The sequence below is a fragment of the Oncorhynchus mykiss genome, chromosome 12 (assembly GCF_013265735.2).
Source record: "Oncorhynchus mykiss isolate Arlee chromosome 12, USDA_OmykA_1.1, whole genome shotgun sequence".
In the NCBI taxonomy this organism is placed as follows: domain Eukaryota; kingdom Metazoa; phylum Chordata; class Actinopteri; order Salmoniformes; family Salmonidae; genus Oncorhynchus; species Oncorhynchus mykiss.
Window position 1 is genome coordinate 83,371,037 of NC_048576.1, and position 24,992 is coordinate 83,396,028.

General features: G+C 42.5%; 3 protein-coding genes across 9 annotated transcripts in view; 1 reads left to right on the forward strand and 2 right to left on the reverse strand.

Moving 5' to 3' along the window:
• LOC110538664 (transient receptor potential cation channel subfamily M member 4) overlaps nucleotides 1-6,398 on the reverse strand; it is a 58,180-nt gene extending 51,782 nt beyond the window's left edge. For 2 of the 3 annotated variants that reach the window (XR_005035156.1, XM_036938821.1), the window contains exon 1: nucleotides 5,931-6,398. Coding sequence is in view for 2 of the 3 variants with exons in the window: in XM_036938821.1 (XP_036794716.1) it covers nucleotides 5,931-6,038 (108 nt within the window). In the remaining variant the exon portion in view is untranslated. The remainder of the gene's footprint in view (nucleotides 1-5,930) is intronic. The other variant, XM_036938820.1, reaches the window with a different exon arrangement.
• A 6,687-nt stretch (nucleotides 6,399-13,085) lies between these two features.
• LOC110538665 (RNA polymerase I-specific transcription initiation factor RRN3) lies at nucleotides 13,086-19,082 on the forward strand. 5 transcript variants are annotated; one of them, XM_021625625.2, is made up of 18 exons: nucleotides 13,086-13,223; nucleotides 14,027-14,138; nucleotides 14,264-14,320; nucleotides 14,418-14,507; nucleotides 14,606-14,735; nucleotides 14,819-14,878; nucleotides 15,413-15,476; nucleotides 15,605-15,674; nucleotides 15,759-15,857; nucleotides 15,969-16,064; nucleotides 16,175-16,304; nucleotides 16,428-16,558; nucleotides 16,669-16,799; nucleotides 16,936-17,120; nucleotides 17,643-17,751; nucleotides 17,892-18,044; nucleotides 18,172-18,262; nucleotides 18,373-19,082. In XM_021625625.2, exons 2-18 carry the CDS (start codon nucleotides 14,043-14,045, stop codon nucleotides 18,529-18,531), a joined length of 1,851 nt encoding a protein of 616 aa, XP_021481300.1. In that variant the 5' UTR covers nucleotides 13,086-13,223; nucleotides 14,027-14,042; the 3' UTR covers nucleotides 18,532-19,082. The 5 variants fall into 5 exon arrangements, with proteins under 5 accessions (XP_021481300.1, XP_036794718.1, XP_036794719.1 ...); XM_036938823.1 differs by lacking the exon at nucleotides 13,086-13,223 and adding an exon at nucleotides 13,523-13,622; XM_036938824.1 differs by lacking the exon at nucleotides 13,086-13,223 and adding an exon at nucleotides 13,675-13,692.
• On the reverse strand, nucleotides 19,077-21,735 carry LOC110539001 (zinc-binding protein A33). The gene is given in 7 exon segments (XM_036938826.1): nucleotides 19,077-19,675; nucleotides 19,830-19,941; nucleotides 20,045-20,065; nucleotides 20,190-20,396; nucleotides 20,484-20,579; nucleotides 21,044-21,102; nucleotides 21,105-21,735. Coding segments are annotated over 7 exon segments (1,413 nt in total). The 5' UTR covers nucleotides 21,451-21,735; the 3' UTR covers nucleotides 19,077-19,103.
• Between the last annotated feature and the right edge of the window lie 3,257 nt (nucleotides 21,736-24,992).

Genomic DNA, 24,992 nt, shown 5'->3' on the forward strand with positions numbered 1-24,992 from the left:
GAGATTGAAATCATTTACACACAAATATTGAATTCCTGGACTTTATTTTGTCAATGATGACCGCAATATAGCTACATGCACACTAATGCTGAAAATATTTCACAAATCTTAACGTAACCCATTAGTCAAATTGACCCCAGAATTGGTATATAAACTCATTACATTAACTAATGACTGTTGCATTAAAAAATAACCAACCTACAGCACTACACTAAACTTCACTTGCATCATCCTTGTGGTATTGAGATAAACATGGTAATGAGGTCACATGATAGTTACATATAGAGTGCTTGCTTTGATAAACAACTGATACGGTCTTTTCTATCATCCTGTGAACCTTGTTGTAGAGGACTTATGGACTTAAATCATTGTGCAACATCATGGGAAAGCTCTGGCCATTGTCTTTCAGCTCGAAAAATAGGATTTCTACTGCTGTGAGCATTTAAATTCTGCCTGTTCAATGTATTTCCATCACATTTTCAAATTGTAGGCTACTGATGGTTGTCATAAAAACTGTGTTAATTAGAAAATTATGAGATTATTATGGACAAGAACAAGATTTATATTTGTCAAATGGCTGCCAATCATCGATCATCACGTCTCCTGAGAAGTTCATCATAACTTATTTCCTCTGTAGCATAATAAACTGCATGCTTTTCCGAGTTGTAGTGGGAGTTGTAGTGGGAGTTGTAGTGGGAGGACCACATATCATATCATCATTTAACTCCAAGTTTCCTTTAACGTCATTCATTTTACCGGCAAAAAAGATCCCACCACGTGGAATTAACAAATTGTCTGTCGACATTTATGAAATTATCTCCTGTTTCCGTCATCTTATTCTTGGCTTTTTTTATGCTTCATATAATTTATCCGCATGGGGTAATCGTCTTGGTAGCCAACTTGATTCTTCTTGCATGTCCTACTGAGGTGAAAAAGCATTGGATTGGTGTAAACATGGGCGAGAGAGTGTTACCTTCCACCAGTCTTAGCATTCATCTTTTTGAATCCAAGTCACATTGAGTTTGACTTTATAATTTAAAGGGCCAATCAGCAGTTGAAACAAAAACAAAGCATTATACCCTTCTAAAATAACTTTGATGTACATAAATGGTCATTTTTCGCTTACATTTTTAAGTATAAAATTACATTTGTTTTCATTGCTTTTTCAAATAACAAATGTGCCTCCTCTGGTCTTGGCACATGTGGTCCAGCCAACAGTTCACAGATAAAGTTCCTATAGGCTAGCCGATACGATGAGATCATAATGAATAAAAGAAGAATGTTTGTATTTGTCAAATGGCAGCCAAGCAACATGCCACCAGGTGTCTATTTATAGTCCCCAGGTCCAGAACAAATTCAAGGAAACACACAGTAGTATACAGAGCCATTAGTGCATGGAGCTCCCTTCCATCTTATATAGCACAAGTGACCAGCAAACCTGGTTCCCAAAAACAAATAAAGCAACACCGCAAGGCACAACACCTCTCCCCCATGTGACCTACTTGTTGTGTGTATGTACTGACATGTATGTGTAACTGATTGATGCACACACACGCTACATGTTCATGTTTTTAAATGTTTGTAAATTGTAAAGTCTTTGTCTTTAATGTCTTTTTCATGATATGTTGGACCCCTGTAAGACTAGCTGATGCCATTGGCTAATGGGCACCCTAATAAATCAAAGCATCAATCATCATGTCACCAGAATTAAGACCCAGGATATTTATTTGAAAAGAGCACCAAGCTCATCACTGTGCACTTTCACCACTCTGTGAAGTTCATCATAATTTGTAAGGTAATAAATTGCATCCAAGTCATAGGAGGACAACACATATAATCATGTGAATCCAAGTTTACTTCAATATAATGCTTTTATATCAATATTTGCTCATAAATGCATTTTCCATAGCCATTTCATGTGGATTAATTTTAGACACAAAAAGATCCCACCATGTGGAACTAACAAATCGTCTGTCACATTTAGATAATTATACCGCCACTTCCTGTTTCCATCACAGCTGTAGTGATTTTTTTATTCGGTATGACAATTTTTTATTTTACTTTATTTTATTTCACCTTTATTTAACCAGGTAGGCTAGTTGAGAACAAGTTCTCATTTACAACTGCGACCTGGCCAAGATAAAGCATAGCAGTGTGAACAGACAACACAGAGTTACACATGGAGTAAACAATAAACAAGTCAATAACACAGTAGAAAAAGAAAAAAACGAGTCTATATACATTGTGTGCAAAAGGTATGAGGAGGTAGGCGAATAATTACAATTTAGCAGATTAACACTGGAGTGAAATGATCAAATGGTAATGTGCCGATAGATACTGGTGTCCCATAGATAGTCCCATAGAAACTGTGGATGAAAACATGGTCTTTGTCTCTATTTCCTGTCTCTTGAATAGAGTTTGTCCAGTCTTATCTCTCCTTTGTTTCTATTTCTCGGGAACAATGAATGTAATGCATAGTACTACCATACCAGCATGTGTGCTATCATCCCTTATCTTTTGTGACTGACACAAATTGTGTAATTTAAATTCTCAAGTTTAGTTTATGAGGCTGCATACATATACAGAACTTATAGGCCAATTGTCACTCTGAGTTTTGCTTTTTCACTCCTTCCAAATAGGGTTAGAAAAACCTTTCAGCTTTTGTATGTCAAGAGACTAGAGGGCACTAAAAGTCATCCAACTACTTTGTTTGTGGGACAGTTGGCAGCTGCTGTACAACTTAAATTAGTCATATGTCCAACCTCTCGTCCTATCAGTTCACGCATGAAAAAGATGGACTAGCCTACCCTGGTGATTCGAGACGCGTGTCACAAGAGCGTTATGTTTTTACAACAACGCATACATTATCCCGTCATTGCCACTCAAAAAACAGTTAAACGTCGACAAAAAAATGCAATAAAGTCATACAGAACCTTGTTAGAAGGTATGAACAAAACAGCAAGCCTACAGTAGTATTCCTAGCCTACATGGATGAGTAAGTAACTGTCACAAGGATTGAGAATTCAGCTATTCTTGTGTCCCAGTCACCACACAGGAATAATGTGCCATTTACGATCAATTTGCAGTTGTGCTGATTTATTTAAAACATATTTGCCAAACACAATAGCTTTATACTATAGAGCCTTGAGGTGGTAGATTTTTGCCAATGAATGTAAAGCTACTGGCATTGATGAATGTAAAGCTACTGGTATTGATGAATGTAAAGCTACTGGTATTGATGAATGTAAAGCTACTGGTATTGATGAATGTAAAGCTACTGGTATTGATGAATGTAAAGCTACTGGTATTGATGAATGTAAAGCTACTGGTATTGATGAATGTAAAGCTACTGGTATTGATGAATGTAAAGCTACTGGTATTGATGAATGTAAAGCTACTGGTATTGATGAATGTAAAGCTACTGGTATTGATGAATGTAAAGCTACTGGTATTGATGAATGTAGGCTATATCAAGATTAGGGTACAACAGGTTAGGTGGAACTGTAAGACCAAGATTAAGTTACAAGTTTACCGGTTCTGTAAGCACTTTAGCCTACTGAATTTCAGCAACAGAAAAGAGAGCAATTGGTTAAATAAAGAAATACCACGAAATGGAGAGGAATGACAGGCTACTGCAATTTTACATCTAAATTGATTTTTCTTTTGCGATAAATGTTATTTATTCTATAATAAAAGTCAGTTAATACTATACTTTCTGCATTCAGTGAAATATTTTACACAGAAACAGAAAACAGTAGGCTACCATTCACACCCGATTTTGGTTTGCCAATTCCCAAAGAAAAAAAAGAACACCTTATGGCACAACGGGGACTGGAGACATTTTTATGCATTTTGCATTATATTTCGCATTTATATTAAATAGCCTGTGTGATATGTGGTTGGGATACAACTGTGATATGTGGTTGTCTCGCCTAGCTATCTTAAGAAGAATGCACTAGCTGTTGGTCGCTCTGGATGGGAGCGTCTGCTGAATGACTAAATTATAAATGTACACCACATGTGACCAAAAGTATGTGGACACCTGCTCCTCAAACGTCTCATTCCAAAGTCATGTGCATCAATATGGAGTTGGCCCCCCCTTTGCTGCTATAACATCCTCCACTCTTCTAGGAAGGCTTTCCACTAGATGCTGGAACATTGCTGCGGGGACTTAATTTCATTCAGCCACAAGACCCAGGTCGGGCTCTGATGTTGGGCGATTCGGCCTGGCTCGCAGTCGGCGTTCCAATTCATCCCAATGGTGTTCAATGGGATTGAGATCAGGGCTCTGTGCAGGCCAGTCAAGTTCTTCCACAGCCTCCCGAGTGGCGCAGTCGTCCAAGGCTGTGCCACTAGACATCCTGGTTCGAGTCCAGGCTCTGCCGCAGCAGGCCGCGACCGGGAGACCCATGGGGTGGTGCACATTTGGCCCAGCGTTGTCCATAAGGGGAGGGTTTGGCCTGCAGGGATGTCCTTGTCCCATCACGCTCTAGAGACTCCTGTGGCGGGCTGGGTGCTTGCACGTTGACACGGTCGCCAAGTGTACGTGTTTCCTCTGACACATTGGTGTGGCTGGCTTCTTTGTTAAGCAGGCATTGTGTCAAGAAGCAGTGCGGCTTGGTTGGGTTTCGGAGGACGCACGGCTCTCGACCTCTGTACGGGAGTTGCAGCAATGAGACAAGCCTAACTACCAATTGGATACCACAAAATTGGGGGAGAAATAAATAAATACAAGTTTTTTCACACCAATATCAACAAACCATTTCTGTATGGAACTTGCTTTGTGCACAGGGCATTGGCATGCTGAAACAGGAAAGGGCTTTCCCCAAACTGTACTATAGAATATCAATGTATGCTGTAAGATTTCCCTTCACTGGAACTAAGGGGCCTCGCAAGAACCATGAAAACAGCCCCAGATCATTATTCCTCCTCCACCAAAGTTTACAGTTGGCAGTATGCAGTCGGGCAGGTAGCGTTCTCTTGGCATCCGCCAAAACGTGTTTCCAGAGTCCAATGGTGGCGAGCTTTACATTGCGCATGGCGTATAGTTAGACTTGTGTGTGGCTGCTAGGCCATGGAAAGCAATTTCATGAAGCTGCCCACAAAACAGTTATTGTGCTGACTTGTCTTCCAGAGGCCGTTTGGAACTCGGTAGTGAGTGTTGCAGCCAAGAACAGACTATTTTTATGCTCTTCAGCACTCTGCGATCCCATTCTGTGAGCTTTTTAATTTATTTTTTTACTTACATTTAACTAGGCAAGTCAGTTAAGTACAAATTCTAATGTACAATGATGGCCTACCAAAAGGCCTCCTGAGGGGACGGGGCCTGGGATAAAAATAAAATTAAAATAAGTGCAATATAAATATAGGACAAAACACACATCACAACAAGAGAGACAACACAACACTAAGTAAAGAGAAACATCAGACAACATAGCAAGGCAGCAACAGATGACAACACAACATGGTACAAACATTATTGGGCTTGTGTGGCCTACCACTTCGTAGCTGAGCAGTTGTTACCCCTAGACATGTCCACTTCACAATAAAAGCAATTACATTTAAGCTGGGCAGCTCTGGCAGGGCAGAATTCTTACAAACTGACTTGGAAAGGTGCAGCATTGAAAGTCACTGGGCTCTTCAGTAAAGCCATTCTACTTCCAATGTCTCTAGGGAGATTGCATGGCTGTGTGCTCGATTTTAGACACCTGGCTGAAATAGCCGAATCCACTCATTTGAAGAGGTGTCCACATACTGTTGTGTATATATAGTGTATATTTTGTATTTGATATGTTGTTTTGTTCACTTTTTGGACCCCAGGTAGAGTACCGCTGCCTCAAAAGCAGCTAATTGGGGATCAAATAATGCTAAAAAGACACGGGCTATTTAATGAAATTACGTGACACGTGTTTAGAATAGTAAAATCAAACCTGATCTTTGTCGGATTTTCTTCTTCCCGTTCTTCCTTCGCCTCCTTCATGCTCTTTATCCGTCATTACGCACTCTTGCCCCCTCCCTCCCGTCTCTTCTCCGGTCATGTCTAGATGGATTACAGCTTTTGTCAAATTGACGTCAAAAGTAGTTTTTTGTGCATTTTAGCTAAACCTAACCCTTCTCCTAAATGCTATGAAAAGTCAGCTTTTACAAAAGCCGTATCCCTCCTAGACAAAAACCCTCTTCTCCGGCAAGGGGCTAAAATAAATCTCGAATAGGTCCGACGCCAGGACAATAACAGTTCAAATCTAATTTTTAAATTTGAAATTGACTGCTGGAATTGGACCGCATATAGAGCTAGAGCTGCGCTCCCCCACAACCACGGCGCTTCCGAAATAAGTTTACAGAGCTCGATGTAGCTGTGTGTAGGCCTATATAGCCAAGCCCACGACAGGTATGTTGCAGACACGCTGTAGAGATGGGATGATATAGAGCAGGGGAGTGGGAGGAGACCAAATGGTAAATTTATATTTAGGAAGGCCACCATTCTAAAACCAACTGAATCACTCTACAAACAAACCACAGGAGGCTGCAGAGGGGAGAACGGCTCATAATATTTACCAGAATGGAGCAAATGGAATGGCATCATACACCTGGAAATCATGCGTTTGATGTATTTGATAGCTATTCACTATTACTGCTCCATCATTAACACGAGCCAGTGCCAACAGCCTCCTGTGAAACAGCCCCCCCCCCCCCCACATAACCACAAATAACAATAACTAGCGACCCTGCTTATAAACGTGCATATCGACTTTGCCACTTCAGCATGCTTTTGTGGCACAGTCAATGTCACGCAGGGCTACGGGCCAGAAGGTGGAGGTTTCGCCGACCTCCATGGGCGTGCTCACTCTCGCTGCCTGTTTCATTACACTACGATGTATATTACACTACGCCACTACGGCTGCAGACAATGATCAGCTAGGGGGAATTCAGATTTTCAACATTTTGATGCCATATTATTTTATTTAACCTTTATTTTAACTAGGCAAGTCAGTTAAGCACACATTCTTATTTGCAATGACGGCCTATTTCTAATGATATAAAATATATGCAACACATTTTCCCCCAACAACTTTCTGTGCCAATGCACCACACAACCAATAAACAAAGCATACCGACTTCGGCCACTTCAGTATCATGGTTTGCTTTTTCAACACCACAATAAATAGACTATGTCAATTTCGACAAACAGAAAGTACTTCCTCCCTACCTTGTAGGCCTATGCAGTATCGAATCCTTGCCTTGACAATCTTTGAGTGTTATTAAACTTTTTGTTTTGTTGTAACAGATGTCACTTTCCATTCATCAAATGGCTGTTGCACAGTCTGGATTGATTGATAATTGTGTCAGGTAAAAAAAAAATGTATACAGTATACACAAAGTACACATATTGTTGTGACGGGGATTGCACAATAAAGTCGGGAACTTATTTCCATTGTGGTCCCTGCTTTTTTTTGTACATAAATACATATATAATTACATAGATACAGACAAATTACAGCAGTACAGACAAAAAAAATGTTTGACCTCAAGTTGACTATGAGGGGGGAGTTTAAGAACAAGCTTGCTTTGTCTGGCCTGTAGCTTATTCTTTACATATTTGGGGCTGCTGGTGAACCATGATCTTCAGGCATAATCTAAGTGACACTGGACCAACACATTAGCCAGTCTTTAATAGGTACGAAGGTGTCTGATGAGAGTTCCTGACATATCGTACTGGTCAGAGTTCCTGACATATCGTACTGGTCAGAGTTCCTGACATATCGTACTGGTCAGAGTTCCTGACATATCGTACTGGTCTTACTCTGTCATTTCTGTCATTTTTTCCTTTTTTTCTTGTATTTTTCCTGTGGCATTATCCAAATTGTATTCTTATTCAGACTCTTGAAATATTTGCTCTATACAACCTAAATGTATCCTTAACATGTGAATGTAATTACGGCCTTTGTAAAGACAGCAAATATATATTGTGTATGTTTAGTACATGTTCTTTATATGCTCTTGAATAAAAATGTATGAAAGAAAGGTATGTGTGGAAATACGTAGTGCACATAAAGTACATTTCTGCGGTTAAATTCCCGTGCACCGAATAAAAAACAACAAGTTAAATGGGTTTCCATCGCATTTTTATCTCTAGGCCTACTGATGATTTTGCCACACACATTTTTTTGCAAAGGTATAGCGAATGTGGCCACTCTCGTATTGGCACATGTGCTCTAGCCAACAGCTCACATACAGAGTGGGTATAGCCTACATGATGAGATTATTATGGACAAAAGTGCAAGATTATTTTTATTTATCAAACGGCACCAAACTTCGATCATCATGTCACCAGAATAGACCCTCGATATTTATTGAAAGGAGCATTAAACTCATCAGTATTCACTTTCACCACAACCCTGTGAAGGTCATCATAAATGATTTAATCTGTTGCCTAATAAACTGCATGCTTTCCCATGATGTCGTGACTTATTTATCCAACATGTACTTTACTCGCGTAAAAAAATTGGATGGAAACCTGGTTAATGTTAAACCATTTTGAGGAGGCTGGAATTATATTTTGGACAATGTGCGCATGCGCTTGAAGTATCTAATCGGATTAAAACATTGTGACTCGTTGTTTTTATGCCACATACCACAACAGGTAATACATTTTAAAAGTTAAATGATAAATATTTAGTCTACATGTAAGTGTTAGGTTCTATGTGCGCGAGGAATAGACCCTTGGATTGGAGAGGAGGCAGAGCGCGCATTTAGCGTTCCTGAATAACTAGACCTAACAGGAAGAATGATGATCTACAACAGACAGCACGTCTCAGTATCAAATATAAAAATACATCCAGACTGGCCTGCTACCGCGCCTTTCGAGATCCAAATGGAATGAAACATTCAAATCACAGGCCTTTGTCACCGTTATTCAAATGACATTTTCACTGCAGCCTAGAGTAGAATTTTGTACTCGCTTGAAAACGATAATGCAATTGCAGGTAACCTAAAACAGGTAACCCTAATCGAGTCTTGTATTATTCCACGTCCTTGCTCAAGGCATAGACCAAATTGCACAGTTCTAAGCAATATTGTATCTATACAATTTCAAGCCAACCCCATGGCCATTTCATATAGCGGGTTACCATAGCATGTTTGTGTTAGAGGCTATCTGAAATCCCACAGCTGTGGTCTTGGACTGATTCATGTAAATGTTAGAAATTTCATTTCGAAAATGGATCTTATTGAAAGTCTGTCTTCTCAAACTAACTCTGACATTTTGTTAATTACTGAGACTTGGTTAAAAAAGTATGTGCCAGACTCTGATATGTCTCTAAATGGATATAATGTTTAAAGATCTGACAGTGCTGGCAGAAGTGGAGGTGTCTCAAATTCACAAAGAACAACTTGAATGTTACTGTGTGTATTACCACCTCTGTCCCTAAGCAATTTGAATGGATTGTCCTAAATGTGAGCCTTTGTAATAATGCCCAACTAACGTTATTGGGAGTTTATTGCCCTCCCTTGGCCCTCCCAATTGCTCTTAGCAAATTATCTGACTTGCTAACTATACTCATTCTGAATTTTGGGTGATCTTAACCTGGATTGGTTGATGCCAGTATCAGATAGACTGACATATATTTGTACTGAGCTACATGTAACTCAACTGGTAACTAAATCAGCTTGCCCCAACTTAAAACACCCTGAGAAATCTACTATTTTGGATATCATTCTGAAAGTACAGAGCTAATGGAATCTTTGCTAACAAGCTCAGTGACCATTGTCCCATTGCCTGCATTAGTGATACTAAGCTACCTAAATCATGTATACGCATTATTACAAAGAGACATTTTAGAACTTTCAATGAACAACATTTCCTGTATGACTTGGGGTTGCATGATTGATGTCTGACTCGGATCAGGCCCTTAAACGTTTTACCTCTCTGTTTAACTCTGTTGTAGATAAGAATCCCCCACATAGGAGATGAAGGGTAAAGGACCCATAGTTCACGCATGAATTGTCACAAATATTTTATGAAAGGCTGGATTGACTAATTCTTCCTGTGACTGGCAGTCCTTCAGACATTTGAGAAATAGATGTCTTACTCTGGTTAGATAAGCAAAGTCAATATACTTTTTGAATTATGTATCTGAGTGTGTTGGAAATCCAGGTCAATTCTGGAAAGTGGTAAAATCTTTGAGAAAAAAATCAACCCCCTCATTACCCAAGCAGGTTATGACAGCCTCTGGACCCATTTGGAAAGAAGTAGAGGGTGCTCAACCAATGTGAGTTGAGGTGCAACCTAAAAATGTGTAAACATCATTGGAAAGGAAAAGGCGCAAGGCTCGTTCACCATTAAAAAATCCTACTTTTATTAAGCAAGTTTAAAAGATTTACGCTTTCGGCCTTCAATGGCATTTTTCAGAATAATCACAAAGGGAATAGACAAGTTCATATGGGGCATGGGGCAGACAATTAGGGAGAAAACTCTTAAACTGGTGGCTCTAATGAGAGATGTTGTGGTAGACCATACAGGTTGATACTCAGGGTGTGGGGTACTGTGGTCAATGTCGCCACCTAGTGATGAACTACAGAAGTGGAACCAGTAAAAAATTGGGAAAGCTTTTTTTCAACTGCAGTAGGTGGGGGGGGGGGGGGGGGGCTTCACAAAATAATACTATGGTCCTTCTCTAGGTTAAGACCTCTGGGGACTAAAGTATCTAAGGAATGGATCCAGAACATCTCTCTGGAACTTTGGTCTTTGTTTTTGCTGACTTATTCAATTCCAAAGTAAAATAACTCACTAAGTGTCCTCACTCTATGAAATGGAGGGCCACTGGGGTGGCTGTTGGGGTCAGCACGTCAAAAGGCACTTCAGTGCTCATACATTCTAGTGCAGGGATCATCAACTAGATTCAGCCCCTTGACAATTTTTTTTCTTGAGCGGAAGGTCGGTGGGCCGGAAACAAAATTACAAATATTTTGTGGATTGCAAAGTGGCTGCAAGAAGCCCAAACAGATATAATGTTTGACTGAAACATATTAATTTTAAACCTTGTTAACATTTGAGAATAATTGGGAACAGATTTCTCACATTAAAATCACTTGGAGCTGATTTCCTGGTGTTTTTACAGTCTTTCATGCCCCCCAAAATAATACAAAATTAAAAATGTCTCTCAGAAAGATTGGGGGGGGGGGGGGGGGGGCAAATAAAACCACCTGTGGGCAAAAATCAGTTGGGAAACCCTGTTCTAGTGCGTAACTCCCTTGAGGTTCTCCTACAAAAAATAAGCCGCACAGGCAGCGAATCACGTAAATCACGTTGCTAGAATTGCAATTGATGGTACTTTAGATTTGTATGCCTGTTTTGAATGTTATTCTGGCATTAATACGTGTCACATATCAGTTTGCAAACAATATAAAAAATTTAAATCATTGAGTTAATAAAGCCGCATACAAACTTGGTCTCTTTTTTTGCTTTCTTGAGTAAAACAGCTCCAAAATGCAGGTGTTTCATCCTTGCTTTCTGTGGTGGTGGTTAGTTGCTCTGTGATTGGCTCAGTGTTTTGTCACTCATGGGGACACTACGTCACCGCCAAATCTACGGGTAGAGATAGAAAATTCAAGCCCCTTGGGTGCTGCCATAGAGTTACATTCGAAGTGCCCATCCAAGAAGGCTCAAGGTCATTGGCCACAGATAAAATGATATCAAATCACATATCTACTGTATCTTTTATTGGACTGATATTGTCAACATCAGACTATTAAAATCTTAGCTAGCAAGCTGGGAGTCATCATCATGAATCAAGTCGACAATCTACTGGCAAATCCTTTTCAATCCTTATCATATGAAATTGTAGATAAACCGTATCTGTGCTCATTGGCCATTGGACATGAACATTACACCAAAAATTGGAAATCACAAATTCAACAATGAGTGGTTTGGAAGGAATCAGTGGCGAACTGCAAGCATTGCAAATAAATCACTAGCCTGCAATTCAGTGGAGTGGCTGTGTGGTCCAAGTTTTCCCAGCTTAAAAGGACAAACACTCAACATTGGGCATGCTGTCAATCCAGCATGACTTCTGCTGCGCTCAAAACAACTGGAAACATGGAACTGGAAAATCTCAAATTTCACTGCACTGGACACAAACTGGTTGAACACTGTTGATTCAAAGTCATCACATTTCATTTTTTGTTGTTGAAATTATTCAACCAGTTTGTGCCTAATGGGCACAACATTTTCAATGACCGAAATGTAATACTCTGTGTACAGGTATGTCTGAGTGGATGTGTTGGGCTTTGAGTGGATGAGTAGTGTTGAGATATAGCGACTGAGAGTATCGAGTAGATATCTGGTAAATCAGTGGGAATAAATGTGCCTAAAGCCAATGCGTTGAATTGTAGATCTATTTTTTTAATTTAACTAGGCAAGTCAGTTAAGAACAAATTCTTATTTACAATGATGACCTACACCGGCCAAACCTGGACGACGCTGGGCCAATTGTGCACCAATCATTGTTACTGCTGCTTCTGCTCAGCCAGCATCTGGTTTGGTCTAATGCCCCAACTTGGTCTCAGTGCATTTCGTAATATTCTGTATGTAAATCCACACTCCATTTAGTATGATATGTTTAATATGGTATGTATTCATTTGTGGATGTCCATGTTATGTTATATGTTTATTTGTTATGAATTTTCAAATCACACTATATGTTACGAATTTGCAAAACGCAGTATATGTTACAAATTCTAGCTAGGTGGCTAACCTTATGGTTAGGGAAGGGTTCGCTAAAAGAGTTAAGGTTAGGGTTAGGGGAAGGGTTAGCTAACATGCTAAGCAATTGCATAGCTAAAAAGTAGTAAGTAGTTGAACATTTGCTAATTAGCTAAAATGCTCAAGTTATCCCTGATGAGATTTGAACTCACAACCTTTGGGTTGGTAGACGTTTGCGTTTATATGCCTACCCATCCACCCCAACCAACACCCTCATTTCATAACCATAATAATAACCATCTGTCTTATGTAACCATACTAAATAAAACATATAACTATACTTTGATCGTTCCTAATGTACGTTTACTATGTTATGTCTGGTCTATGAGACCAGGCTACATGCCCGGGTTGAACCCATGCGCCATGTGGGGAGCCTGCTGGATGAACTGCTGGAAGAGACACACACTCAGAGCAGGACAAGTACATCATGAATGTTCATGATTTCACCACGTCTTGAATTGAGGTAAACGCTGTCAATTTATTCACTACTGCTTGAAAAAACATTCCCTACAATTTTATGTAACATTTATTTAACTAGGCAAGTCAGTTAAGAACAAATTCTTATTTACAATAACGGCCTACCCCAGACTATGCTGGGCCAATTGTGCGTCGCCCTATGGGACTCCCAATCACGACCGGATGTGATTCAGCCTGGATTCGAACCAGGGACTGTAGTGACGCCTTAGACAGCTGCGCCACTCGGGAGCCCAAATGCCGTGTCCAATGTTCTAATCCCTCCCCATAAATTTAGAGTGCAATATTAGAGTCGGATTAATAACGCTCAATCCAGATAGGCAGCGATGGCAAAGGTGACATTTTCTGACGGAACTGTTCAATCAAATATGCCTATTGCTCCGCCACGGTAGGTAGCAGTAATGCACCATAGAAGACCGCGGCGCTAGTACAGAAAGAAGAATCTACCATTCATTTCCGTAAATAAAATCGTTCACCATTCTCTCTTCCTGTTGTGAAGTTAGCGGCATGGAGAAGGCACGTTTAATTGTATCAGGATCGAAACAGCATTTTGCGTAGCTAATAGAATTGTAGCTATCTGAACACGATTTAATTTGATTGGTAAAACTGAAGCCTTTCAAATACGTTTCTGTAAGCGCATTACCATCAAACTAATAGTAGCTAGCACATTTATAGCAAGATGTGCTAACTGTATTGTGTGTTGTCATGCTTTATGGTTCACAATACTTGCTTACCACTCTGTAGCTCAGTCAATTTACTCGCGCGCTATTGTTGCCATCATTCCCTCCCCAGCGCGTGTGTGTAAAGCATGGAGATTGAAGGGAGAGATTTCATGAACACTCCCCCCTTGAAGACGGTGCGGTTTGGGGGAAATGTTGTTGCCACGTTAGCGAAATTCAAACAGGTGAGATTTCCAATCCAGTGACACCAAACTTGGATGCCGTAGACACTTATGTGATTCACTCTGGAATGTAGTTATAACCTGGTATACATATGACAGTATTTGCTGCTGGTTGGTTGTTTTTCAAGGGAGACACCAGTGACTATGAGTTGTTGAAACATCAGCTGGCAGATCCAGATATCAAGGTAAATGAGCACGACTAGCAGTTCTGCTACATGTACAGTGTAACAAGGACGTTTCCAGAGGTCTTAATGATAATAGAATGTCTTCCTTTTTTGACAGGATGCCCAAATCATCAACTGGCTGCAGGAGTTCCGGAATTGTGTGACACAACTCAGCAAAGACCATGAGCAGCTGATCTATGTGGCTCTGGTGAGGATGGAACACTTGAATCAAGAGATGGACAGTACTGCCCAGTCCAGGAACAGTTTTCTAATGCTGTATCTACCCCTTGTGTCTCTGTGAACCAGAGGCTGCCGTGGCTGGGCCGAAGCCCTGCCGTAGTGGAGGAGTATCTGTCCTTCCTCAGTAACCTGGTATCTGCCCAGACGGTCTACCTCCGGGCCTGCCTCAAGATGGTGGTCTCCAACTTCAAACCCAGTGAGTTCCTGCCTGTCTGCGTGGACATTCTGATAACTCAATATGGCTACTTTGAAGACGTATTGTTTTTCCTTCCTTTCCAGAGAGAGTGAAGATCTGTGAGGGAGGAGTGGACATCTCTGACTCGGATGATGACGATGAAAGTAGGTGTTACTGTTTCATTACTGTTTGCGATGGAAAACCAAGGTTGTTCAACGGACAGTCCCTGAAACGTTTCATTGAAATACACACTGCAGTAAATTCATAGTGACCTGAGACTGCATTTGGTAAAAGGCTGCTCCACTCGTCCTTTTAGGGAAACTAGGCTCACTTCTAAAGTCCTTGAAGAGTGAGGATGATAAGAGGGGAGGTGAGGTGTAGATAAGATAATGCACAGAGACTCTAGCACTGGGGACTTTCACTGCAGGAGTCCCACCCCTTATGGTTACTGATTTGTCCGGCTGACAGACCTCCTCATAAATCTTCGTTTTACTTCAATGTTACAATTTTGTTTTTACTTCAAATGTTACAGAATCAACGTTCCATTGCAGTATAAAGGTTCCATTCCAATATAAAGGGTATAATGACACCCAGTTCACAGATCCAACTTGTTCAACGTTGGATGTTAGTTCAAAACGTCAAGTACTCTTTTCATTTCTGCACAGTTTTAACCCTTTCTCTTCTTTCTTGATTTGAAGACCTTCCAAGAAGTTTTGACCAGTGTCACCAGGCCTTGCAGCTGATTGGCAGATATGTCCCATCGTAAGTAGCCATAAGACAATCCTACAACATGTTGCTGGATAATTTTCAGACCCAAGTCTGACCTTGGGAATTGTTGACCCCCAATGCAAACTGGTAACAAACATATTTTTTCGTCCTTCTCATTTCAGCACCAGCTGTTTCCTGATGCCCATTCTGATTGAAAACTTTCCTTTTGTGCAGAAATCTTCCAGAACCCTGGTAAGCTGCGGTAGGTAGCCTCATGTTTTTTTAAATTTTATTGTCAGATTGTTGTACAGTATGGTTGTCTTTCGCTCTCCCCAGGAGTGTTATGTCCATAACCTTCTGCGGGTGGCGGTGTACATCCCCTCTCTACGACGAGACGTCCTGGAACTCATCATCAGTAGGATGCTCAAACTGGATGTAAGTGTGTGTTAGTTAAGCCACAGTTGCGTGTGTGTGTTTTGGCTTTCCAGTTCTTCACTGAGAAATAGGTGTCATTTGTGTGCTATAACACGGTGTGTTGTGTTCCAGGTGAGTGCTCCCCGGGGAGAGATAGAGGATGTGGAGGAGAACGCTGTGCAGCAGGAGTTGAAAGGAGAGCAGGAGGAGGAGGGCCTCTTTGACATGGTGACTGACTAGATCTGCTATGTTTTACATACAACAGTCACTGGTGTGATAGTTCTCCATTTTGCGACTGATGTGGTGTGACGTTTCGCTCATCTCTCTCTCTCACACAGGATGAGGATGTGTGTTCAGTGAATTCCAGTCCAGCAGGGACCAATGTGATGGTCCACCCTGTCGCTGAGAGACTGGACACTCTCATGGTTGTGCTGCTGGCCTTCATCAAGGACATGTGCCACGTCAACGGTGAGCACAGGGTCTTCACACACACTCACTAGACATATGACAAGACAGTGCTTACTCTGCTTCCTTTCTCTCTCCCCTTCCACCCCTCAATCTCTCTCCCCCTCTACTCTCTCTCTCTGGCAGGTTGTCTGGATGTGGAGCGGACTAAGGATCTGTACAAGGACCTGGTGTGTGTGTTTGATAAACTTATCCTACCTACACACGCCTCCTGTCACGTCCAATACGCCCTCTTCTACCTCTGCAGCTTCAGACTGGTCAGTACTCGCAACAGTGTGCATCCGTGCGGCTTTATAGTAGTGGCATTTTATAGAACGGTTGAGTGGGTAACTCGATTGATTGGCTGTGTGTTTGACCCCTCTCTCAGGCTCTGGCGGAGGCGTTTCTGGAACACCTGTGGAGGTTACTGCAGAGCCCGTCTCACCCGGCAGTACTGCGCCAATCTGCCGCTGGCTACATGGGTAGCTTCCTGGCCCGTGCCAACTTCCTGCCCGTCGTGTGAGTCACACCCTACTTTTGCTGATCATCAAGGGCTCCTTAGAGCATGTTGGGGTGTGGTTGGTTCTACGCAGCATACTCTCTGGTCCCTCCTAACTCCCTAACTAAGATTCTCTGACTGTTCTTCGTCCTGCAGTACGGTACGTGCGTGTCTGGACCTGCTGGTCCCCTGGCTCCACCTATACATAGACAGCCAGGACTCCGGCTCCCGGGCCTACTGTGACATCACGCTACACGGGCCCTTCTACAACGCCTGCCAGGCTGTCTTCTACACACTCATCTTCAGACACAGGAGCATCCTGGAGGGCAACATGAAGAAAGGTAGGGGATTACACATGCGTGTAAAACACATACACAGATACTTACAATTTTGTTTTTTATTGTATCAGTTGATATCTCACTGGCCTGGCAATCTCTGTGGGGGGGCTCTCTACCAGTTTCCAGTATTATATAACTGTGTGTCTGTAAGGGGGGCTCTCTACCAGTTTCCAGTATTATATAACTGTGTGTCTGTAAGGGGGGCTCTCTACCAGTTTCCAGTATTATATAACTGTGTCTGTAAGGGGGGCTCTCTACCAGTTTCCAGTATTATATAACTGTGTGTCTGTAAGGGGGGGGGGCTCTCTACCAGTTTCCAGTATTATATAACTGTGTCTGTAAGGGGGGCTCTCTACCAGTTTCCAGTATTATATAACTGTGTGTCTGTAAGGGGGGGGCTCTCTACCAGTTTCCAGTATTATATAACTGTGTGTCTGTCTCTACCAGTTTCCAGTATTATATAACTGTGTGTCTGTCTCTACCAGTTTCCAGTATTATATAACTGTGTGTCTGTTTCCCTCCCAGGGCTGGCGTACCTGCAGAGTCTGAACCTAGAGAGGATAGTGATGTGTCAGCTCAACCCTCTGAAGGTCTGCCTGCCTGCCGTCACTAACATGTTTGCTGCCATCACCAGGTACAGTGGTACACCGACCAACCACCCTTTAAGCCAGTCGCACATCAATTACACTCTGCTACAGCACTGTGTTAGTTTCTGTCTGCTTCTAAAAATGTGAAGTGGTTGTTTGACCCAGACGTGTATCCATCCATCCACAGAAAGTACCAGTTGGTGTTCTGCTACACCATCATCGAGAGGAACAACCGTCATGTTCTCCCAGTGGTCCGCAGCTCCGTGGGGGGCGACTGTGTGTCCACCAACACCAACCCCCTGGACAGTTTCTTCCCCTTCGACCCCTACGTGCTCAAGAGGTAACCCATGACCACTTATCAGTAGGCACAAAACAGGAGAAATTGGAAATGGCAGTAGTACAACCTGAACTCTAAGAAGAGAGTTAATTTTGCATTTCTGATCATGTTTTTCTTCTCTCCTCTCCAGGTCAAGTAAACTCATCGAGCCCCTCTACCAGGTGTGGGAGGAGCCAGCAGACACTGGGGTGGACACCGTCACCACCAAGAGAGTCAGACCGGTAAAACACAGACAGTCTTGTATTCTCTCAGGCACACACATGATTGGATGCTGTGTGTCTCCCTATTGGTTGTTTTTGTGGTTTGATTGGCTGTTTTCTCTCTGTCTCAGTGCTCGGATGCAGATGAGGATGACTTCCTGCGAGGGGAGACGCCGGAGACAAAGGGAGTGATGGGTATGACCCCTGGCTCGTATGAGTCACACCTCCACAGCCCCAGCAGTGTGGGCTCGCCGCCCATCTCCTTCCTACAGAGACCCTATCATCACTGAAGAGAAGTATCAGTCGGAACCATCTACAATCACCACCCCCTCAAGAACCTACTCCAGGACGCAAAAGATTATGAACACAAAGTGTACAATGCGTGGCTAGAGCTATTAATTTTATAATAATGGTTCTATGTTAAAGCAGTTAACATGTTATAACTGGTTAATAGTGAATAAGTTCATTTCACTCCATTATGGAAATAAAATGTATTTGTTTTATCTAGGATGGGAAACTCGAAAGATTTTGTGTTCTCAGCGAAGGTAACTGTATTTACAAAAACAAAATCTGACACTTTCAATGGTTCATTGATTTTGGTTGTCTCTGATCTACAATTTGTGTCAAGTTCTGAACAACACATTTTAATAATGATTTATATAATTTTACAGATTGTAAACATGTTCCCTTATTGAAATCCTTCTTAACCAGAACCGATACTTGTAAGAAGAAAGGGGAAACATATCTGTAAACTTGTGCTTGTATGTATGGAGTATCAAATATATAGTTGACATACACAACCCTGTAAATAAAAGTCACACTATTTGTGGGTTGACAGAAATGAATATATTGTAAAAAATGATCAGTCGGGAACTGTACAGGGATGTCCTGTCCCACTCTGTTGCACTGTAACACACATCCTCTCAGGTAGGATTCTCAGGGGGTGTTTGCTTTGCGTATAGAAATACAGAAACACTTTCTCTGTGAATGTGTGTGAGAAAGAGTCAAGGGGTGTATCGTCATCAGCAGGGTCAAAGAAAGACACTTGACCCTTGTCCCAGTCCAGCTGCACTCTGACCCTCTTGAGTTTCTCTGTGACTGTCATGGCTGTTGGGGGTGAGGTCATCGCTCTGTACTCCCTGTCTCGCAGACACATGGTCCAAAACCCGTTCTCGGGCTGGGCCTGGACCTCCGCATTCCTGGTGACAGACGTACAGGCCACGCCCAGAATCCAGTCATGGTTACATCCTGTATCCACTACCCAGCAGTGGCTTCCTGAGCTAAGCCCGGTCATGCCCAGGACCTCTGCACTCATGTGGAAGCGCTCAGGGTTGTCAGGGAGACGGTGGGGTTGGCTGGTGTACTGAAGGGACGTGGGGTCATGTGACAGGAAGAGGCAGGGGTGGGCTGTGTTTAGGTCCAAGGTCACAGGAGCTGAAGAGGAGGAAATGGGCCAGAGACTGGGTTAGAGACAGGAAAAGGGTTTGGGTCACTCACCACTGTTTTAGCTTCTCTCCGCCAGGTTAAAATGCTGTGGGAGTTAACCTCCTTATCTCCTCATCTCTGTTAACCATTGAATTTGACTTACTGTATTCAACATGCAGAAGCACTTTCTTCCAGACTCTGATCTTGAGGTTACAGAGGTGCTTGGCCACATCAATCAGCGCCCCTGAAATCCTGTCTGGGCCCTGCCCTGGGCTCTGAAATTACAAAATAATACAATTGTCCTGTTCAATATTCCAAAGCAGAGAGAGGGAGGAAAAAATAGAATGATCGACAGAGAGGTGGGGGATTTCAACATACCTCTATAGTGGCGTTACAATTCTGAAAAGCAAAGAAAGTGTAATATTGTGGCTGAATAAAAAAATAAATCCCATCCTCTCCTCAAAAACAATTATTCTGGCTTTTTCAAATTTGTGTGTAATGTGTAAATTGTGCCAGTACAAACCTGGAGCAATGTCATGTCTTCAGCATCAGTCATCTCCTGTGTTATGACTGTTATAGTCTCTTTGAGGTATAACATCCCTGCTGCAGCCTTTGTCACCATACTCTTCATCAGCCCTATCTTCTCCTCTTCCTCCTCCTTCAGAGCAGCTAGCCTCGCTGCCTCTTCCTCATGCAGGAACTGGTGGAGTTCCACAAACAGATCCTTTATCTGTCTGAGGGGCAGTTAGAGCACAACTTGATGGATTTGAGTTCATTTTAATGAAAAGGAAACTGAGATGACATCTGTGGAGATTACCTTAATGGACTTGGTCATCTCTTCAGAGGTTCCCTTCAGTCTAATGAGGGAGTCCAGAGTATGCTGTAAGGTTTTCAGTGTTACGTTGAGCTCATCCTAGAAGTCAGAGGGTATTCTAACATGAGGCTTCTTATGAAAGCAGCAAGCTGTAACTCGATTAAACGTCTAGATTTAATTATGTGAAATAAATTAACAATAGGGTCAATGCCAGGTGTGTCGGTTGACTAAAATAACCCTTTCAATACCTGAGATAATTGACTATGTTTAAAGATGTTTTACTCTGCATACACTGTATGTCCATCAACACCACTCACTGACGTACAACCAGCAGATCAGATATAATACTTTACACACTTTGGAATTTCTCTGCTATATTTCTCTGCTAATACTGTACACTCACATATACTGTCAGGATAGACCTGATTAACAGCATTCTACTGCCAGGGGCCACAGGCTCCTTACATGAGAAAATGGCAACGTTAACTATGAAAACAGACGTTGCCAAGTGATTTCATGCATATACATACTAGAGTCATTTCAATTATTATTCAGTCTCTCACCTTGCAATCCTGTGCTGCCTTCTCTGTGGGTACGCAGTCATGGTTCTTGTGTATTTTCGAGGCTTGGCACACTACACAGACAGGCTGCTTGTCCACCAGACAGAAGAATCTGAGTCTCTCTCTCCATGTAGACAACAAAGTACATGGTTCCCCTCGACTGAGCTCTGAATCCTGCCCTGTTGCAAAGCTTCACAGAGGTTCTTCAGAGCCAGGTTGGAGGGAGGGGTGCGCTTGGAAGCTCTTCTCCTGCAGACAGGGCACTGTCTGAGGGCTGAGGTGTTCCAGTAGCATTGTAGGCAGGTCTTACAAAAGCTGTGGCTGCATGGTAGGAGGACAGGGTCCCTGAAGATGTCACAGCACACAGGACAGGAGAGATCCTCCTCTGGGAGACACACACTGGATGACATGTATGTCTTCACCTGATCAGGTACCGGGAGTCTGTGAAGAAGATATCCGCTGGCTTAAATAATACTACATTCCCATGTCAAGCATATAAACGTGAAGATTATTTACTTTGTCTTTCAGAAATCACCTCCCTTTTGATTTTCAAAACAGATACTCAAAGTGCCTATTCTTCCATTGTTCTTGTTGTAATGCCAGACCTTAAAAGTGCAGGCTGTTTTCCTGTCTTTTGAGTTGTGTTTGTGTGTGACTCCAGAGACACACAGTACTGCGTGACAGACAGCAACGTGACACAGGAAGTCGAGCCCTATTGGTCACATGTGGAATAGCTGCAAACTGGTTTAGCCTAGAACCTGTTACATGTTTTGAATGGCAACATTGTTAAAGGTTGTGGATAGAGATACACAATCAATAACTTTAAAAGCCTTTAAAAGACTGAAAAGTGAAAGACGACTGTCAAGATATATCTCATGAAGCAGGACGAAAATATGATCAACCAAAATTATTGGTAAAATCATCATAAATAAAATTGGCCTCACATTACATTGTGTTCCTAAAACATATGTTTATAACAAAGGCAGGTACAATGTAGGCCTAACGTAAATACGTAAATACCATACACATCATTACCTATTGTATACAACTGCTATACCTGTTTGTACATTGCACTACATTAATTATTTGCAAATAAAACGTACAATGGGGATAACTGTGTAATCTAAAGCAATAATTATATGCCAGTGCTTTTGACACTAATGAATGCTCATATAGAGCAAAGCTTCAAAGGGTATTCTGTAGGCCTAATCTTCCCCTTACACAACCTCAATGGCAAACCAAGCTTCTTCCCCAAAAGCCAGTGCAGTTTCATTGCATTTACATTAGGAAAGGGGATGAAGAGGGGTTCACAGGGGGAGAAAGGGGTTTGGAGGGGCTAGCCTGTGTTTCCCTTGAAAACTCAAGGTTTCAGGATATTGGTTAAAAACAAATCAACCATCTGCCTCCGCCTCCAGTGTGGTATTTTAAATATTTGTTATTGTTCCTTGGTGTCAATATCAGATCAAATCAAACTTGATTTGTCAGATGCACCGAATACGTACTGCGTCAGACAACAACATTGACGAATACGCTGATTCGGTGAGCGAGTTCATTAGAACGTGCGTTGAAGGTGTCGTTCCCATAGCAACGATTACAACATTCCCAAACCAGAGACCGTGGATTGATGGCAGCATGCGGGTGAAACTAAAAGCCCGAACCACTGCTTTTAACCAGGGCAAGGTGACCGGAAACATGACCAAATACAAACAGTGTAACTATTCCCTCCGCAAGGCAATCAAACAAGCTAAGCGTCAGTATAGAGACCAAGTAGAATCTCAATTCAACGGCTCAGACACAAGAGGTATGTGGCAGGGTCTACAGTCAATCACGGATTACAAAAAGAAAACCAGCCCCCTCACGGACCAGGATGTCTTGCTCCCAGGCAGACTAAATAACTTTTTTGCCCGCTTTGAGGACAATACAGTGCCACTGACACGGCCCGCAACTAAAACATGCGGACTCTCTTTCACTGCAGCCGACGTGAGGAAAACATTTAAACGTGTTAACCCTCGCAAGGCTGCAGGCCCAGACGCCATCCCCAGCCGCGCCCTCAGAGCATGCGCAGACCAGCTGGCTGGTGTGTTTACGGACATATTCAATCAATCCCTATCCCAGTCTGTTGTTCCCACATGCTTCAAGGAGGCCACCATTGTTCCTGTTCCCAAGAAAGCTAAGGTAACTGAGCTAAATGACTACCGCCCCGTAGCACTCACTTCCGTCATCATGAAGTGCTTTGAGAGACTAGTCAAGGACCATATCACCTCCACCCTACCTGACACCCTAGACCCACTCCAATTTGCTTACCACCCAAATAGGTCCACAGATGATGCAATCTCAACCACACTGCACACTGCCCTAACCCATCTGGACAAGAGGAATACCTATGTGAGAATGCTGTTCATCGACTACAGCTCGGAATTTAACACCATAGTGCCCTCCAAGCTCGTCATCAAGCTCGAGACCCTGGGTCTCGACCCCGCCCTGTGCAACTGGGTACTGGACTTCCTGAGGGGCCGCCAGCAGGTGGTGAGGGTAGGCAACAACATTTCCACCCCGCTGATTCTCAACACTGGGGCCCCACAAGGGTGCGTTCTGAGCCCTCTCCTGTACTCCCTGTTCACCCACGACTGCGTGGCCACACACGCCTCCAACTCAATCATCAAGTTTGCGGACGACACAACAGTGGTAGGCTTGATTACCAACAACGACGAGACGGCCTACAGGGAGGAGGTGAGGGCCCTCGGAGTGTGGTGTCAGGAAAATAACCTCACACTCAACGTCAACAAAACTAAGGAGATGGTTGTGGACTTCAGGAAACAGCAGAGGGAACACCCCCCTATCCACATCGATGGAACAGTAGTGGAGAGGGTAGTAAGTTTTAAGTTCCTCGGCGTACACATCACAGACAAACTGAATTGGTCCACCCACACAGACAGCATCGTGAAGAAGGCGCAGCAGCGCCTCTTCAACCTCAGGAGGCTGAAGAAATTCGTCTTGTCACCAAAAGCACTCACAAACTTCTACAGATGCACAATCGAGAGCATCCTGTCGGGCTGTATCACCGCCTGGTACGGCAACTGCTCCGCCCATAACCGTAAGGCTCTCCAGAGGGTAGTGAGGTCTGCACAACGCATCACCGGGGGCAAACTACCTGCCCTCCAGGACACCTACACTACCCGATGTCACAGGAAGGCCATAAAGATCATCAAGGACAACAACCACCCGAGCCACTGCCTGTTCACCCCGCTATCATCCAGAAGATGAGGTCAGTACAGGTGCATCAAAGCTGGGACCGAGAGACTGAAAAGCAGCTTCTAGCTCAAGGCCATCAGACTGTTAAACAGCCACCACTAACATTGAGTGGCTGCTGCCAACACACTGACTCAACTCCAGCCACTTTAATAATGGGAATTGATGGGAAATGATGTAAAATATATCACTAGCCACTTTAAACAATGCTACCTAATATAATGTTTACATACCCTACATTATTAATCTCATATGTATATGTATATACTGTACTCTATATCATCTACTGCATCTTTATGTAATACATGTATCACTAGCCACTTTAACTATGCCACTTTGTTTACATACTCATCTCATATGTATATACTGCACTCAATACCATCTACTGTATCTTGCCTATGCCGCTCTGTACCATCACTCATTCATATATCTTTATGTACATATTCTTTATCCCCTTACACTTGTGTCTATAAGGTAGTAGTTTTGGAATTGTTAGCTAGATTACTTGTTGGTTATTACTGCATTGTCGGAACTAGAAGCACAAGCATTTCGCTACACTCGCATTAACATCTGCTAACCATGTGTATGTGACAAATAAAATGTGATTTGATTTGATTTGATTTGATAATAAACAGCGAGTAGCAGCAGTGTAAAAAAGGGAGGGGGTCAATGTAAATTGTCCGGTGGCAATTTTATTAATTGT

Coding starts and splice junctions, on each gene's coding strand:
- LOC110538665 (XM_021625625.2), top strand. CDS start 14,043: ATGGAGATTGAAGGGAGAGATTTCATGAACACTCCCCCCTTGAAGACG. Junction 16,065..16,174: donor AGGAGGGCCTCTTTGACATG/GTGACTGACTAG, acceptor TCTCTCACACAG/GATGAGGATGTGTGTTCAGT. Junction 17,752..17,891: donor ATGTTTGCTGCCATCACCAG/GTACAGTGGTAC, acceptor ATCCATCCACAG/AAAGTACCAGTTGGTGTTCT.